General features: G+C 47.2%; 1 protein-coding gene across 1 annotated transcript in view; it reads left to right on the top strand.

Annotated features, from left to right (window-relative positions):
- The first annotated feature begins 3,381 nt into the window (after nt 1-3,381).
- ARPC2 (actin related protein 2/3 complex subunit 2) overlaps nt 3,382-16,726 on the top strand; it is a 34,125-nt gene continuing 20,780 nt past the window's right edge. Inside the window, exons 1-3 of the mRNA XM_065560473.1 lie at nt 3,382-3,603; nt 13,168-13,202; nt 14,364-14,476. Of these exons, the coding sequence (XP_065416545.1) occupies nt 3,530-3,603; nt 13,168-13,202; nt 14,364-14,476 (222 nt within the window). The 5' untranslated portion in view covers nt 3,382-3,529. The remainder of the gene's footprint in view (nt 3,604-13,167; nt 13,203-14,363; nt 14,477-16,726) is intronic.

Genomic DNA, 16,726 nt, shown 5'->3' with positions numbered 1-16,726 from the left:
AGCCTCAGTGGGTCAGTTGTATAGCTGATGGTCCTTAATGGGCCATCAAGCAGGCTAGGCAGTGCTGATGCCAAATTGTCTGGGGTGTCACCCAGAAGCACAGCACAAGTTTGAAATACAGACAGTATAGCGCCAATACTTATAACTTTAAATACAAAAATGATACATGCATACAGATAGCATAATCATAACCAGCAAATCATAACCTTCTCCTGGACACCTTACGTGACCTCCTTTGTACACGATTTGGTGCCACTATATGACCTTGGTGGCAACAATGATCTATACGGTCACAGTTCACGTCAATAACATCACAACTGCCCAGACAGTGTTGTGCATCTGGGATCCAGGCACCCTCATGGGTTTATGGGCACTCATCTGGATTCTGTGCACACTAGATGCACAAATGAGCAGTGCAGATAACACACAAAGTGCAATCAGTGTACTAAGGTGAACTGCGCGCTGGGGATACTAACAGATTCTGTATGGGACTCACTGGTTTGATGTATCCCACCCACACACTAATGGTTATTTCACATAAGAGGACAAAATTCTATGACTGCTAAGGAGTTACTCTTTTTGATCAAATGGTAGGTGCTGCCAATCCTGGGATCAATCCACACCTTCTCCTGATTCAAATCTCTCTAGGAACATATTTATCATGATCCCCACAGTAAATGAGTCAACACTCACATTTGTCTGTTTTACTGACAATTATTTTCCATGTAACTAAACGAAACAAAACATCTATTACCTGGATCCCTGCAGTACTTGGCAATCAGGGGACCCATGTGGTTTCTCTGCACACGAGCGAAGCTTGTGTGCTCGCACTGATTCTGTGCACGCCAGCAGGTGGCAAGCATTAGTGAAGTTTGTGTTTGTCGTGTGTGCAGCAACGCAGATTGTACTCTCTGCACACAAACAGGTAATTTGCATTACTGTGGCTTCTGCACAATCCGGTTTTTGGTGGATCTCATGGTCTGTACCCTAGGGCAGCTTCTGTGCACAATCAGATTCTTGGTGCAGGACTTGTGTACTCATCTCATGTCAAGATGAATACATGGATAGATATTGTATGCATATGCAGATCCTGGCCATTTGACTGTCCTGGGCACACAAGTGAACGCACTGAACTAATGCAAATCCTGTGCATAGGTACAGATCCCATGCACTAATGCAGACCCTGCATGCTTAACTGTGATGCCATACAAACAAGAATTTGTGCACTAATCGGGATTCTGTGCACACAAGCAGATGTGTGCGCTAATGTGGAGCCTGTGTGCTAATTGGGATCCTATGCACACACAGAGATCCTATGCCCACAAGCAGATCCCAGGCACTAAGGTGGATCATGCATGCTAACTGGATTTCTGTGCCCACAAGCAGATCCCATGCACTAATGCAGATCCTGTAGGTTAACTGGGATATCATGCAAACAAGCCGATCCCATGCATTAAGGCGGATCATAAGAACAGCCATACTGGGTTAGACGAATGGTCCATCTAGCCCACTATTGTGTCTTCCAGTAGTGGCCAATGTCAGGTGCTTCAAAGGGAATGAATAGAACAGGCAATCATCAACTGATCCATCCCCTGTCATCCACTCACAGCTTCTGACAGTCAGAAGCTAGGGACCCTCAGAGCATGGGGTTGCATCCGTGACCATCTTGGCTAATAACCATTGATGGACCTATCCTCCATGAACTTATCTAGTTCTTTTTGGAACCCTGTTGTAATTTTGGACTTCACACCAACCCTGGCAACGAGTTCCACAGGTTGACTGTGCGTTGGGTGAAGAAATACTTCCTTAGGTTTGTTTTAAGCCTGCTGCCTGTTAAATCATTAGGTGACCCCTGGCTCATTTGTTATGTGAAGGAATAAATAACATCTCCCTATTCACTTTCTCCACACCAGTCATGATTTTACAGACCTCTATCATATCCCCCCTTAGTCATCTCTTTTCCAAGCTGAAAAGTCCCACTTTTTTTAATCTCTCCTCATACAGAAGCTGTTCCATCCCCCCAATCATTTTTGTTGACCTTCTTTGCACCTTTTCCAATTCTAATATATCTTTTTGAGATGGGGTGACAAGAACTACACTCAGCATTCAAGATGTGGGCATGGATTTATACAGAGGCAATGTGATATATTCTGTTTTATTATCTATCCCTTTCCTAATGGTTCCTAACATTCTGTTCATTTTGACTGGGGCAGCAAGATGTTGTCAGAGAACTAACCACAATGACTCCAAAGATCTCTTTCTTGAGTGGTAATAGCTAATTTAGACCCCATCATTTTGTATGTGTAGTTGGGATTATGTTTTTCAATGTGCATTACTTTGCATCAACATTGAACTTAATCTGCCATGTAGTTGCCCAGTCACCCAGTTTTGTCAGATCCCTTTCTAACAATTCATAGTCAGCTTTGGAATTAATTATCTTGACTAATTTTGTATCATCTGCAAATTTTGCACCCTCGCTGTTTACCCCTTTTTCCAGATCATTTATGAATATGTTGAACAGCGCTGGTCCCAATACTTCTCCATTCTGAAAACTGTCCATTTATTCCTACCTTTCGTTTTCTGTCTTTTAACCAGCTACCAATCCGTGAGAGGACCTTCCCTCTTACCCCATGATCGTTTACTTTGCTCAAGAGCCTTTGGTGAGGGACCTTGTCAAAGGCTTTCTGAACATACAAGTACACAATATCCACTGGATCCCCCGTGTCCACGTTTCTTGACCCCACCCCCCCACAAATTCGAATAGATTGGATCCTGCACAACCCGTCCCCTGCACTAATCAGGCTCTTGTAGGCTCAGACCCCATGCACTCATTCGGATTCTGTAGGCTAACCGGGGTCCCGTGCACACCAGTATATCCCGCGTACTAATTCGGATTCTGTAGGCTAGCGGGGATCCCGTGCACTAATTCGGATTCTGTAGGCTAGCGGGGATCCCGTGCACACCAGCCCATCCCGCGCACTCATTCGGATTCTGTAGGCTAGCGGGGATCCCGTGCACACCAGTATATCCCGCGCACTAATTCGGATTCTGTAGGCTAGCGGGGATCCCGTGCACACCAGCCCAGCCCGCGCACTCATTCGGATTCTGTAGGCTAGCAGGGATCCCGTGCACACCAGTATATCCTGTGCACTCATTCGGATTCTGTAGGCTAGCAGGGATCCCGTGCACAAATTCAGATTCTGTAGGCTAGCAGGGATCCCGTGCACACCAGCCCAGCCCGCGCACTCATTCGGATTCTGTAGGCTAACCGGGGTCCCGGCCTCCAGCCCAACACGCGCCCCACGCGCACGCGCCGCCCGCCACTACCGGCCTAGGGGTCGCGCGCAGCTGCCCGCCTCCGAGCGGAAGTGACGCGAGAGGGGGCGGGGCACAGAGCGGAAGCGGCGGCGCAGGCTCGGGCGGGTCCCCGGTGCGCGCAGCGGGCTCGGCTCCCTCCCCGGCCTCGGTCCCTGAGACCCCCCCCCGCCCCGTCCCGTCCCGCCGGCTCCCGGCCCCCCGCGGCCCCGCCATGATCCTGCTCGAGGTCAACAACCGCATCGTCGAGGAGACGCTGGCGCTCAAGTTCGAGGGCGCGGCCGCCGGGTGAGGGGGGGTGAGGAGGGTCAGGGGGGGGGGCGCCGGTCTGAGGGGGGGGGCGCCGGGTGAGGGGGGGTCCGGGGGGGCGGGTGAGGGGGGGTCCGGGGCGGGGGGCGGAAGCGGGGGGCGGGTGACGGGGGTCGGGGGGGCGCCGGTCTGAGGGGGGGCGGGTGGGATCCGCGCCGGGTCCGGCCGTGCGGAGGCTCTGGCGGAGCCGGGGCAGACGCGCTGCCCGCCCGGGGTGCGGCACTTCCGCAGCCGCTGGGGCCGCACCTTCCCCGGGGGTGGGTGCGCGGCAGGCGCCGCCTCCGCCCTGTGCCCCGGGCCGAGCCCCGCCGGGCGGGGACGGGAGGCGGCCCGGGCTCCGGCCCCGCCCGGGGGAACCTGCCCCCCTGCAGGGGCTGTTCTGGGGCGGAGCGGGTGGGTCTCCGCGGGGCAGCCCAAGTGCCACCTGCCCCCCGGTACCTGGGCAGTAGGGCCCGGGATTGCCTGAGCCACCGGCCCTTGGGTCCCTGGGTGTGAGCCCCGGAGCCTGGCCTGGCTCGGGTAGAACATGGCAGGCAGCAAGGGCACCTCCAGGCCCGCTCCGCACACCGCTCTCCTCGTGTGGGCGAGGCGAAAGGGGCATGGTTTGTACTGAAACTGTGTTACCGATGCGGCCCCTAGTGCGGATGCACTTATGCCGATGTAGAAGTGCTTATACCGGGGTAGCTTAGTCCCCTTCCTGTAGGGGAAGCCGCGAAACTGGTCTGAGCGCTTTGATATTGGTATAGCTGCATCCGCGTTTGGGGGTTTGTTCTGCATTATACTGGTATAGTTAAAGCCGCCCCACTCTTGTCTCCACAAGGCCCTAGAAAATCAGTATTACTAGTGCAATGTATATTTCTGAAGTGTACTTCCTGTTAGAGGAGTGGAGTTGCCAGCCCCCTTTCTGCACACTCACTGTGCATCATGCAGGGACACTTGACAGGCCCCATGTCAGGCGTGGGGGAAGGGACCTAGCCTCATGTCTCTTCCACTTCTTATCTATTCCTCTAACGTTTCTTTGAAGAGATTTGCCTTGTGTGTGCAGAATAGTGGTAACCTGTGCAAAACGAGATATGCGTCTTCCTACTTCCCCCCCTCAGCTTTCAGACATTGAATAGACCCTTACAAACGAACATGCTTATCTTTCATCCTTGTCCACTTGTGATAAAATAGGAATCTGGATAACCACCTAGCTTTCATCAATCCCTATTAGTTTTTGTAGGCTGTAGAGTAACTGTAGTTCTAAACAAATTGCTTTTCTCCTTACAAGCATCTAATGCAAAGAGTCTTGCCAAGACATGGCAACCACATTATACACACAGCCCGCAGCTGACTCTGTTAAAGCGCGGCTATTGCCAGGCCTGTGTGGCGCAAAATATTGTCTGTGAGAAGTTGTCTCTCTCAAAGTTCCTCATTTGCCATGAGGCTTCATACTGAGGAGCTCTTCCTGTTGGAGGCAGCTTGGAGGCCAGGTCACTGTTCTTATCTAATAAAGCTATTACAGTCGAGGTAGCAGAGTACAGCCTCCAGAAATCCTGTTGCTTTATACCACTAAAATCACCATGTTGCTCCTTCTGTAACAGCTGCAGGTCTGCAGATTTCCATTCTACTCTACAGTGAAGCACACATCTGCATTGGCCATACTTGCATGCAATACCAACTGTTTCTGGATTGGTTCTGCTTATCTCAGCGACTTGGTTTGCTGATGTGGTGTCTGCCTTTACTTTATATTAATCTAAACACTACTTTTATGTTTTTAAAAATGAATCAAATAGACTTAATTTCTGTATAATCTTTGTCCCTTGGTCATGCTGATATAAGAGAAGAAGTTGTAACTTCTGCATTTTTTTCCCTAGCTGATACTAAGGCACTCTTGTCCAGGCAAGCACAGGGCCAAGACAAGGATCAGAAACATGTAGGGATGTATTTTTCAAGCTGTCATGTTTCTTATAAGTCATATGGAGTGGGTTTCAGTCTATGCCTTTATTAATTTGAGATCTCAAAATGTATTCCATTATTCAAAGTCAAACCACAACTCTGGGGTGTATCCTTTTGGAAAATGGATGATTGTCCACAATGATATCTTAAGACCTTGGGGTGGCACAGGTAGCATTTGCTTTATGCCATTTTAGCTATTGTTTTTTTGGGGTATATCTTGAGAACCATTGCAGGATGGTCATGATGAGGGAAAAATTGTGGGAATTCAGTAACAGGAACAAATCAAGTTTGGACATCTTACCTGAAATAATCATCGTTTTCCCCCTTTAGTCCAAATAACCTGAATTGAGCAAGTGTGTGGTGAGAGCGGACAGACTTGAACATACCCGCTATCATAGAGGCAGTTATGTCTAATGTTTAGAACACAGGACTGGGAATCGGAAGGCATGAGTTGTAGTTCCAGCTTTGCCACTGACTTGCTATATGTCCTTGGTCATGACACTTAGCTTAGCTCTGTTTTCCCAGATGTAGAACAGGGATGATATCAACCTTGTGTAAAACTTTCAGAGCCTCAGATGAAAGATACTTTGCACTTTTATAGAATTATATTAGAACTTCTGAAAGTTTAAGATCTGTTTATAGTATCATTGGTGTACCTAGCTGGACAACAAGCTCCCTGCTCTGAGAAATGTACTGTGTAAAGGTGTGATCCTGCAGACTGAGTTCCATTTACGCCTATGGAAGTTACCAATGTGATAGGCATCTAAAAGACAGATTAATAGCACTTCACAGGATAGGGCCTTATATGTCTCTCTTAAACGAATCTTTCCTTTCCTCTGAAGGTTTTAAAATTCTTGCTAAGAATTTCCTGATCTGGTTTCATATATTGCTGAGCTCTTCATTCTGTCTCCCACTCGAACCATGAGAGCTGCCAAGTTGAATGAGGTTCTTGATGGTTCATTGCATCCACCCACCAGTATGCAAGAATCCCAGAATGTCAAGTCCTGGGTGTTCTTTATAAAGAAAAACCCATGAAAATGATGGAATCTATGACTCCTTTGGCAGCCATGACAAAAATGCAGCCATACCGTCTTTAATGTTGGGTTTATAGAGCCTTTAAAGCTGTAGCCACACAATTTATTACCCTTATTACTTCATACGTGTCACTTTAACTCCTTTGTTGCTGGACACTGTCGCATCTTCTGCAGCAGAACGCTTCAGCATTTGTGCCCTGCGGTGAGAAAGCAGCCCTGGGAGTAAAAGTGGTTACCGTTAACTATTTGCGTTTGTCCTCTCACCTTTAAAATGGTTTTAGAACTATTGGAACTCTGCAGGATGTCGTGGTTGGGAGTGTCTGACATGCTTCTGTTGAATAGTTTAAATCATCTTCGTTATATTGTCTTAAATCGTTTTAGCAGGAATTGCGGCAGAACCAGGTTGTCCGATTTGAGTGACCTATCCGCTTAGAATGTAAGCTTCTCCAGGCATGCACCATGTCTTGAACAGCACCGAGCACACTCCTGGTGGTTAATACAGAAAAATGTGGGTGCTAGCCAGAGAACTAAATGTGTAGCCAAAGGTAGATATCAAATTGATGGCTTAGATCCCCATGCTGTCCAGGGAAGCCTTGCAAGAGGTGACTGGAGAAGTGGATTTTTTAAGCCTGGACTTAACTTAACAATTGGTTCTCTCATGGAGTCCCCCAGCAGACAGCACAAGGCCAGCAAGGTGAATGCTTGCAGTGTGGCTGCTGCGAACCAGAAAGGAAGTGCGTGTGGTTATGGTGCTATGTGTGATGGAGCAAGGCTCCAGCTACATTTCTTTGGCTGGGCCATGTCCCAGTACTCTTAATACACTGAACTTCTGTCGTGCCTTTCAGCCAAGGAGCTCAGAGCATTTTATGAACAAGTCTCACACCAGGTTCATTTCTCCACCTTATAAATGAGGGGAAATGCTAGGATGGAGAGGTGCAGTGTGTCAGAGCTAGTAATAGAATTCAGAGCCCCTGACTCCCAGTCTCCTGCTCTAACCAGTGGACCAGGCCTCCTTGCTTTGATCCTTCCCTAGGTGTAATGCAGGTCATTGTAAGCTGTATCAGGCATCATGAGACGCTATCTTACCCCTCTCGGGTAAACCTGTACATAGACTCCAGTGATTGCAAAGTGATGCTCTGTCCTTTAAGGCAGCGGTTCTCAACCAGTGGTCTGCAGCCCCCTGGGGGTCCACGAGCCCTTTCAGGGGGTCGCTGGGGCCCCACTGCTGAAACCCTGGTGGGGGGCCCCCTTGGGGCTGAAGGCTCAACCTCTCCCTCCCCCCTCCCCTCCCCACGGGGCTGAAGTCAGGAGCTACATGGGGCTGAAGCCCCATCCCTGGCGCCTCCCCATGGGCTGAAGCGGGGGATGGTGTGGGGCTGAAACCCTGAGCTCCCCTTCCCTCCCTGAAGTTAGAGCGACAGGGAGCTGAAACCCCAAGCTTCCCCCGACCCCCTCCCACTGAAGCCGGGAGCAGCAGGGCTCAAGCCCTGAGCCCATAGGCAGAGTTCAGGGGGCATGAGGGTGTTGCCCCCCCAAACGGCAGTGCCTTACCTAGAGTGGGGCAGTCCTGGGGGCACCCACTCTCTGGCCAGATCCTAGGCGGGAAGCCAGAGCCAGGCAGTGAGGGGCAGCTGCTCCTCTGGTTGGTGGTGCTGTGGAGTGGGCAGCCGTGGCATTCCCCCATCTGCTGCTGGTGCCAGGGTTTGCGGCTGCTGCTCAGCTCCCAGCCCCCTTTGACTGCTCCCGCAGCCGGTCAGGGTTACCCACGCGGGGACCCAGCTCTGGGACTGGCAGAGCCCTCGGGGAGCAGCCACTGGCACACAGCCCCTGACAGGTGGGTGGCCTGCTGAGATGAGGTGCAGGTGGTGCTCCCTCCCTGGACCCTGCTGTGCAGAGCTGACCCGAGCCCTGCCCCCCTCCCCCCCCCCCCCCCAAAAATAGAAGTCAAACTACACCTATGTCAGGAGCCCTGAGTCATCCCCCGCTGGGCCTTGGAGTTTTATAGCATGTTGAGGGGGGCCTCAGAAAGAAAAAGGTTGAGAACCCCTGGCGTAAGGCTTTATGCTTTGAAGAAGTTCATTTTTATCCTTCAAAGTTGGAGATTAGAATATCTGTGCATTGCATAGCTCTGCCAGTACCTCACTGGCCTTCGTTGTTTGGTCCAGGCATTTTAATTGTGAGCTGTGATCCTCTAGTCAGCCTGTCTATGCGATTACTAGCCAAGTCTGCATTTGCACGGGCTCTTGATTAATATAGAAGATGAGAGGACAGTTTGAACAAGATTTATAATTATATCTTTCCTCTCTTTTTAAAAATTAATTATTGTTACGTGTGGCTGCGAACATTTGTAGCCTGAGTAATGAAGCTGAGGAACTTGGCACTTGTCCGAGTCAGAACTGAGGAAGTGCTGTCAGATGAGGATTTGCTGTTACGTGCATGTTGGAAGCTGCAGATCTTCTTGAAGCTATAGTTCTGCTAGGGGTGAAAAATCAGATTTGGACTTAAGTGGAGTTAATGTAACATGCTTATAGACGAGCCAATGTAATAATCTTCTAGAAAAACCAGTTGATGGAGGAAGTTGAGCAGGAAGAAATTGTACCTGCCAGAACCCTTTTTTGTATTCTTGCATCTAAGCACAGAGCAGATGTTCCTGATGGGGGGTTTAGTGATTGCATTTGTGTGGTTTGGACTTGATTGATATTAAGATTGTTGGGAAATGGGCAACTGCCTTTGGTAGGAACTGCTGCCATTTTAGGTTCAGGGTTCAGATGGATTTGCCAATCAGGTCTGTCTTGTATTTAGATTTGGTAACAAAAAGGGAGCTGTTTGAATTATTTTTGGTGTGGGAGCCTTTTTTCTTTGTCTTTTAGGACAGAAGGTAGCAAAAAGAAAGATTGTTGTATTTTCGCAGTTCAGGTGAACTTGAGATAGCAACATAGTGATAAAGAGTAGCTTATTATTCACCTTAGCAGAAGGCGGTGTACTGTTTGAAACCTTGCGGTTGTGGAAAAGCTAGACAGGCTGACATCAGAGAGAGCTGGGTTGATTGGGGATAAGTGAACTCCAGTTCAGTGCCAAATTGAGTAAACTTGATTTTGAGGAACATGGTTCCACAATTTGAGGAGCTGCAGCGGGCAATACATGTTTACAGGCCCAGGAAGGGAAAGCTGATGGTGGAAGAGCAGGATGCAGCGAGATAAGGTCTTGGGTGGATGAAGTGGTATTCTCCATGGATCAAAAGGACTATTCATCCACAAAGACATGAGCAGAGGGTTGTAGGGGCTGGGCTACCATGGTTGCATACCTCCAGTAATGGAGATGCCACATAAGAAGAAGAAGGTTCCACAGTGCAGGCCACTTGGATATGCAAACTGAGATTGCAATGATTCTGTAGGTACTATACTGCTCGCTCTTGTAGTTGGGAATTTATAGGAATCCCTTACTTAAGCAATGTGATGTATTTAAATGTAAGACTCTGAAAGGAGCTTTTATAATGGATTTTGCCAGTAAAGTGCAGGATAAATGCTGGATGCACCTCATCATCTGAATGACCCGCACTAGTGATCCAGCTACTTCACCTGTTCTATTTGGAGCCCATTTTAAACCGAGAGTGTTGTGTGAGCACCTCCAATCTAATCCCGTTTCCAGTTGCTTGTACACTTGTGAAACTTTTATCTGTGGGGATGAAATTTTTTTAGACTTGATCTCAAAGTTGAAATCTGGCAGGGAAACTTGTTGAGAAATGCCTGTGAGTATTTCTTTTTCTACAGCCGTTCAGGGCAAGGTGCAAAGTAAATGGGTAGGGGCTCTACTCCCTTCTTAAGCAAAGTCTTTGCCTTGTTCACTGCACATATTGTGTATAACATACTTTCCCCGACTCTGGTCCAGCATGCACAAGAGTAGTATACAGTAGCAGAAGATGTTACACTTATAGGTAATACTATTTCTCTGAGCTTGGCAAATGGTGTGTGATCATGTAATTAAAAACGGTTGTGTTACCTATGCATGAGAGGGCAGAGTTAAGGTTGCATGTACATCCTTAACTTTAGTATTTCCTGACTCTGGGGTGTTTAACTGTACCACCTGAAAGTTCCCTACTTGGGACTTTGCTGAAATATTGCTAGTCCGTGCTGTCTTTTACATTCGAGTGAATATAATGCTCACAAAAACAAACGGATGCACTGTGCATTCCTTGCCCATGCCTTATTACTGCTCTAGCCCTCTGCATTAATTCCTATCAAAGAATAACCTATTCATGGCTGTGGTGTCAACAAAATACTTGGGGGAGGTGCTATGCACATTATTCACAATATTTTGCTCCTGGCCACTAGGACCCCTTTGCTATTATGTTCATGGACCTCCCTTGAGCAGAACCACCCTGCCAGTCGCCTTAAATTGTGTGATGAGTTGAAATGCACCAGTGGAATTTTTGTTTATCTGCTGTGGGCTGATACCCAGGAGCAGAGATTAATTTGATGTGACTTGGGAACTGCTCCCTACTCCAGAGCAGAAGTTACAATACAGACGTGCCTTGTGAAGTGGAGTGGGAAGCAACTTCCAAAGACCCAGCTGGGAGCAGAGATTAGAGAGAGAGGTCAGCAAGTAATAGTGATTTTTAAGCTAAAAGATCTGCCCCAAGGCAGCGTGCATCACTTCTTCCAAGTGCTGTGTTATCTTTGCTGCCGCAGCAGTGCAAAAGATTGAGACTCTCCAGTTTTGTAAAGAAGGAGGCTATTGCCTTTCACAGCTGCTAACTTACAGAAAGAAGTGAGGGCTCATCATCGTGGCATTGCTAGTACCAGTGAGGGCTGGATAAGCCCACCAAATCCACTAGCACTTAGACCTCAGCCTCGGGATAAGTGCCTCTCCTACCCCAGCAAAGCAATTATATGAATTCCACTCAGCCCTAGCTCTAATGCTTTGCATTGCATCAGTCTTGCTGTAGGTCTGTGCTGAGCTTGGCACACCTTGCCGCATTCCTGGGGCTCCATTGCAATGATTGAAATGGAGCTGTCTACAAACAGAGCAGATGGCAGGGCAAAGCAGTGGCTTTTATCCTGCAAAAAACCCATTAACATTGTTCGGTTCTGAAACAAGGGATGAAAACAAATTCCAAACCACTGCTCTCTCTCTCCAGCCTTTCTGTAATTTCCCTGATATGCCAAGGTGTGCCTAGCCTCTGCCAGTGTGTTCTTGCCGACAGCGAGCAAGATTCAACAAAAGATCAAACACCTAGAGTGGGGCAGCCTGGTTGTGACCACGGACACCCTGAAAGACATGTTTGTGTAGATGCCAGCTTGATTTATTTGCTGAATTGGGCCTTTTGCACCTCGCACCCAGTCCAGTAGTGGCTGCTAGATTCTCTTTTTAAAATAAGCAGACGTATGCCACAAAATGGGCAAACTGTCAATCCCCAAATTGTATGCAGTGGTGTTGTAGCTGTGTCCGTCCCAGGATATTGGAGAGACAAGGTGGGGGGAGTAAATATCTTTTATCGGGCCTACTTTTGCTGTTTAGAGCTCTGTGTAAGCTCGAAAGCTTGTCTCTCTGACCGACAGATGTTGGTCCAATAAAAGATATCACCTCCCCCACCTGGGCCCTCTAATCTCCAGATTGTTTATCTTGTTTGTCCTCTGTAGAATTCCCTGCCCTTTCCTACTACTACCTTTGTATTTCTTCCCATCAGAGAATGCCACCTTAGTGGCTATGGTTTCAACAGCACCTCTCAGGATGCAGAGGCAGCAAGCAAACCACTTATCATGGATCATAGCAAGTTCACCCTTCAAAAACACTCCATTCCATCAGAGTAGTTAGTGCCAGTTTAACTCCATCGCCTGGAGAAATGCAGCCTTTCAGGGTATTGTTGTTAGGCTTTTAAGCTTAGAGCATATGACGGTAAAGTCAAATATTTTAAACATTTATATTTGTTTGGGATCCTAAATTACAAACAGAATGCCTGGATACAGTTTAAATTTATATGATGAAACACCCATTTGAAAAGCTTCCTGTTCTGTTCACCTACCAGGATCCATGCTTAGAGGAAGGGTCTTTCTGTGGCATCGCTAACACCTAAAGTACTGTAGGGGCTGCAGTTCCCTGCCATGCTTTACGTGGTTATGATGATGTCCATGCTTGCCGGGGGACCACTGACTCCGGAACTGTCATCTCGGGAGGCTAAAATAAATACGTTTTGTTTTCAAAATGCATTTCTTAGTAATGTTAAGGCTACGCACGCATTGTGAATTGCTTAGGATCTCAGACTCCGATGCAGAATTCCGGTATCTATTAATAGACTATGAATAATATCATACTAAAATGGCAAGATTGTTTTCAAAAGCTGGGTCACAGTGAGAGTGATGGGGAGATGGCGAAGTACAGAACTCTTGTCAGTAACATCTTTCCTAATTGAATAGTATTAAGGAGTTATACAGTTGGAGCTTTCAGAAAAAGTCATTTCTCCTTATCAGAAATGTGGACATGTGGCTTTTTAAAACGAGTACACCAATGTTTCTGTACAATTTTAAGGGGGCTGTGATTTGATTTTTGACATCCAATGTTTTCTATTCTTTAGGAACAAACCAGAGGCAGTAGAAGTAACATTTGCAGGTACGTTTCACAACATTTTCATCTCCTTTAAAAAAGTCAAGCTTGTCTGGCCTGACTGTCGCAATGTCTGGTGTACTCAAATTCACCTAGCACCACATGGAGAGGTTTGTTTAATTGACAAACCTGCGCCTTTATGTGCATGTGCCACGCAGTATATTTAGTAGGCATTCCTGTTGGCTGAATTGTTTAAAGAACTGTGCTTGGAATTGGTTCAGCTCTTTTCTCCATCCATCCTCCTCACCTGATGCACTCGCCGATGACAACGCATTAAATGTCACAGCACTTATAAAGTGAATGAACTAAATGGTTGTAACTTGTTTCCCCTATGTGCCAGGATGTTTCATGCCCATAATGGCATGTGTAATGAGGTGTGTAACACCCATCTGGATACAGCAGAGAGGAGTCTGATTTAGGATGATAAGCACTCCAATGGCCAAGATAAACTGAAAGTCTGTTCCCTGTAGCTTAGTCTCCAATGAGATGGGATTTGATTTGAAAACTATAAGCGAGTATTCATCGTGCAGTTCAAATTTTAGATTCCAATGACCAGTTAGAGTTGTACTGCTCTGTGGAGAAACCCAACTTAAACAGAGCTTTTAAATTAAACAAAACAGAGGCCATACAGCCCATTCTGCCTTCTGAACCAAAGCGGGGAGCCTAGAAAGAAAACTGCCCAGGGACTCTGCTACTGCACTGACTGCTCTCTGCTTAAACATGTCCTGCTGCTTTTCTGGGTTTCGAATTCCCCACTTTCAGATATTTGTAACCCACATAGTGCAGTGTGTGTCAGACGTGTGGGTGCTAATGGTAACCCTCAAGCCGAGTGGAGAGACAAAAGTTAACCATCCGAGAGATCTCTTCATCTCAATATGCTTGTATGGATTAAGGATGTGGCACGTTTGTCAGTGATAGTTGAAACAAGACTGGGCTAAACTTTAACTTGGGATACAAAGTTGTCAGGGATCCTTGTAGTCTGTTACTGATCTCCAGTATTCCTCATAACTTTCCTTAATTACAGACTACTGTGCTCGAGGGCCCAGTAATATGGGAGATCTTTATACCATACAGTTTCTATTTTGAAAAACGTTTACGTTATGCAATGCTTTGGAACGAAGAAATTACATGAGTTCCTAACCTCCCTCTCCGCTGCTTCTGTCCAAGATTTCGATGGAGTCCTGTATCATATTTCCAACCCCAATGGAGACAAGACGAAAGTGATGATCAGTATTTCTCTGAAATTCTACAAAGAGCTACAGGAACATGGTGCAGATGAGGTGAGTGGCTGCATTTCTGGTTTTCCCTTTCTTCCTGGGATTCTAGGCCCTGGTCCTGCACACGCTTTCTGTTGTGTGTACTTAACTTGACTACCGTGAGCAGTCCCACTGACTACAATGGATCAAGATACTACCGAGGCCCTGTGGGTTAGAAAAGTGTCTGTAAAGTTGCACCATGTAATAGACACCGTGTTACTCCCATTGCCAACACAGAGTGCACACAATTCTGGAAGAACAGGCTAAATTCTGTTCCTATCGATATTTGATAAGTTCCAGTTACAGAGCTTTTGTTTCTGATGAAAGCATGAGAGGTAGAAGAGCACAGCTGATTTTTCAGATTCCCCTAATGGCGTGTAGGGCACCGGCAGTTAGAAATATCCTCTTGTAAACTGAACTCACTCGCTAAGGAAGTCACAGTGTGAATAAATATGGAATCCCACAGTGTTGCTTTTCTTATTCTAACCACACTTTAAAGCAAACGAAAGGCTGCCTTTAACATGCACACGCCTTTATCTGCAGGCCGCACTGCCTCGTTCCGCTTTTGTAGAGGTTTAGTTCCTGTTCAACCGTGCTTATGCTGCAGAGAGCCATTTATGGTAGAAAGAAAGGCCTTTATGAACATCTGTGCGTTGTGGTTGGATCTTGAAGCAGGAAGTATGACTCAGTTCCTGAATTAGTTTTCAAATCTCCTCATGTTACCTAATGGGGTTCATGCTGCACATCTCAGCAGAGAGACATGCAGCACTTTACCTTTGGGTGTCTTCTGTTGGTTTTTCCTGTGAAAATAGGGGGAAATTGCTCATAACTCTTGGAGTTACTTACACATGACTGGAAAGTGTCTCAAACCTAGAGAATTGCAACAAGGGGAGAGTTTGAATGGTCAAACAGTGCTCGAATAAGTACGATTATCTTGTTACTGCCTTCTATTGACATTAATATGAAAGTTCTGTGTAGACGCAGCTGGAGCGTCATGTTCCATCTTCACCCAAAAAGCTATGTGGGATCTGTAGTCTCTGTGGGCTGCACTTCCATGTGGAAGGTTAGGGCCTCATTTCTAGCTCCCCCAATATAGATTCTCAGTGTATTTCTTCATTAGAGGGAGAATTAAAATATTTTTAAAAATACAAATATCCGTGTTGGTTTCCAAATCACTGACTAAATCCATCACATGCTTGTACTTGGAAAGGACAATTCCATTTTAAAATAAAATCATTTAAATAATTAGTTTGTCTTTTGCACTATGGAGAAGACTAGATTCAGTGCCCCCTGCTGCAATTGATGGTCTCGCCAACACCCTCGATGGCATGAGGAGTGCAGAGTGGCTGTTCCCATCGCAGCTTAGATATCTGCGTTGTCATCAGCCGTTGCTAGAGAAATGTTGATCACTGGATGTGGGTGTTGGCATTCAAAAATCACTTAATCCTTGATGCAGAGTCCGTTAGCAGATGGGGTCAGCTGAATGTCTTGTCTCCTGTCACGCAGAATCAGGACCCTGCGCACTAGGTGGCAACTTCTGCAGCAAGCACCCCTAAATTCAGCTGCAGTGTTAATTTATTCTGTTGCTTTGAAATGCTTCTCATTCCCAGCTTCCTCACAGACATGCCCAGCTGCAGCTCCTAGTTGAAAATAGTCATTGATGTGAAATTAAGCACCGATTACTTTTGAAGATAGGTTCTTTCGCTATGCTGTCTAGGTGGCTCAGTTCCTGGGATGTTATCCAAACGGCTTGGCACAGAACCTCCCTCCCCCAGCCCCGTATGTGCCAGGGAATGGGGGCGAGGAAGGATTGGCTTGTAGCTGGCGTCAGTGGGTAATCTCCCTCGCTCCTGCACTGTTCTTTAGCTTCTATGCTTCTGGTTCGCCCCTTCCTCTCTGGTTGCCCAGCCCCTGCTGCCTGACCCATGGAACCGCGGAAGGATCATGCATTGTAATCAGCTACCCCTGTGAGGAACTGCAGAGCAAGGTGTGGGTGCAGGCCGAGGAGATAGAAAACAAAAACAAAATGGTGAATTTTGCACCTTGGAATCACAACATCCCCAGAGCACTACTTGAGATGAATGAGGCAGTTCACATCTCTTCGAGCTATTGTCTGCAGAGAGCCTGAAGCGGGCAGGTGTTACTGAATTGATTTAGGCTTGATTCAGGTTTTCAAGATTATCTCTGCCACCCTAAAGGCTAGACCTTTTTTAAAAGGAAAGTTTTGATTCTGGACAGCCGTTCCGCACCAGAGTCCGTGGCTGAGGAACCATA

Source organism: Chrysemys picta, chromosome 11, assembly GCF_011386835.1.
Source record: "Chrysemys picta bellii isolate R12L10 chromosome 11, ASM1138683v2, whole genome shotgun sequence".
Classification (NCBI taxonomy): Eukaryota; Metazoa; Chordata; order Testudines; family Emydidae; genus Chrysemys; species Chrysemys picta.
The sequence above is the reverse complement of the archived record's forward strand: the minus strand, read 5'-3'. Positions and strand labels throughout refer to the sequence as shown.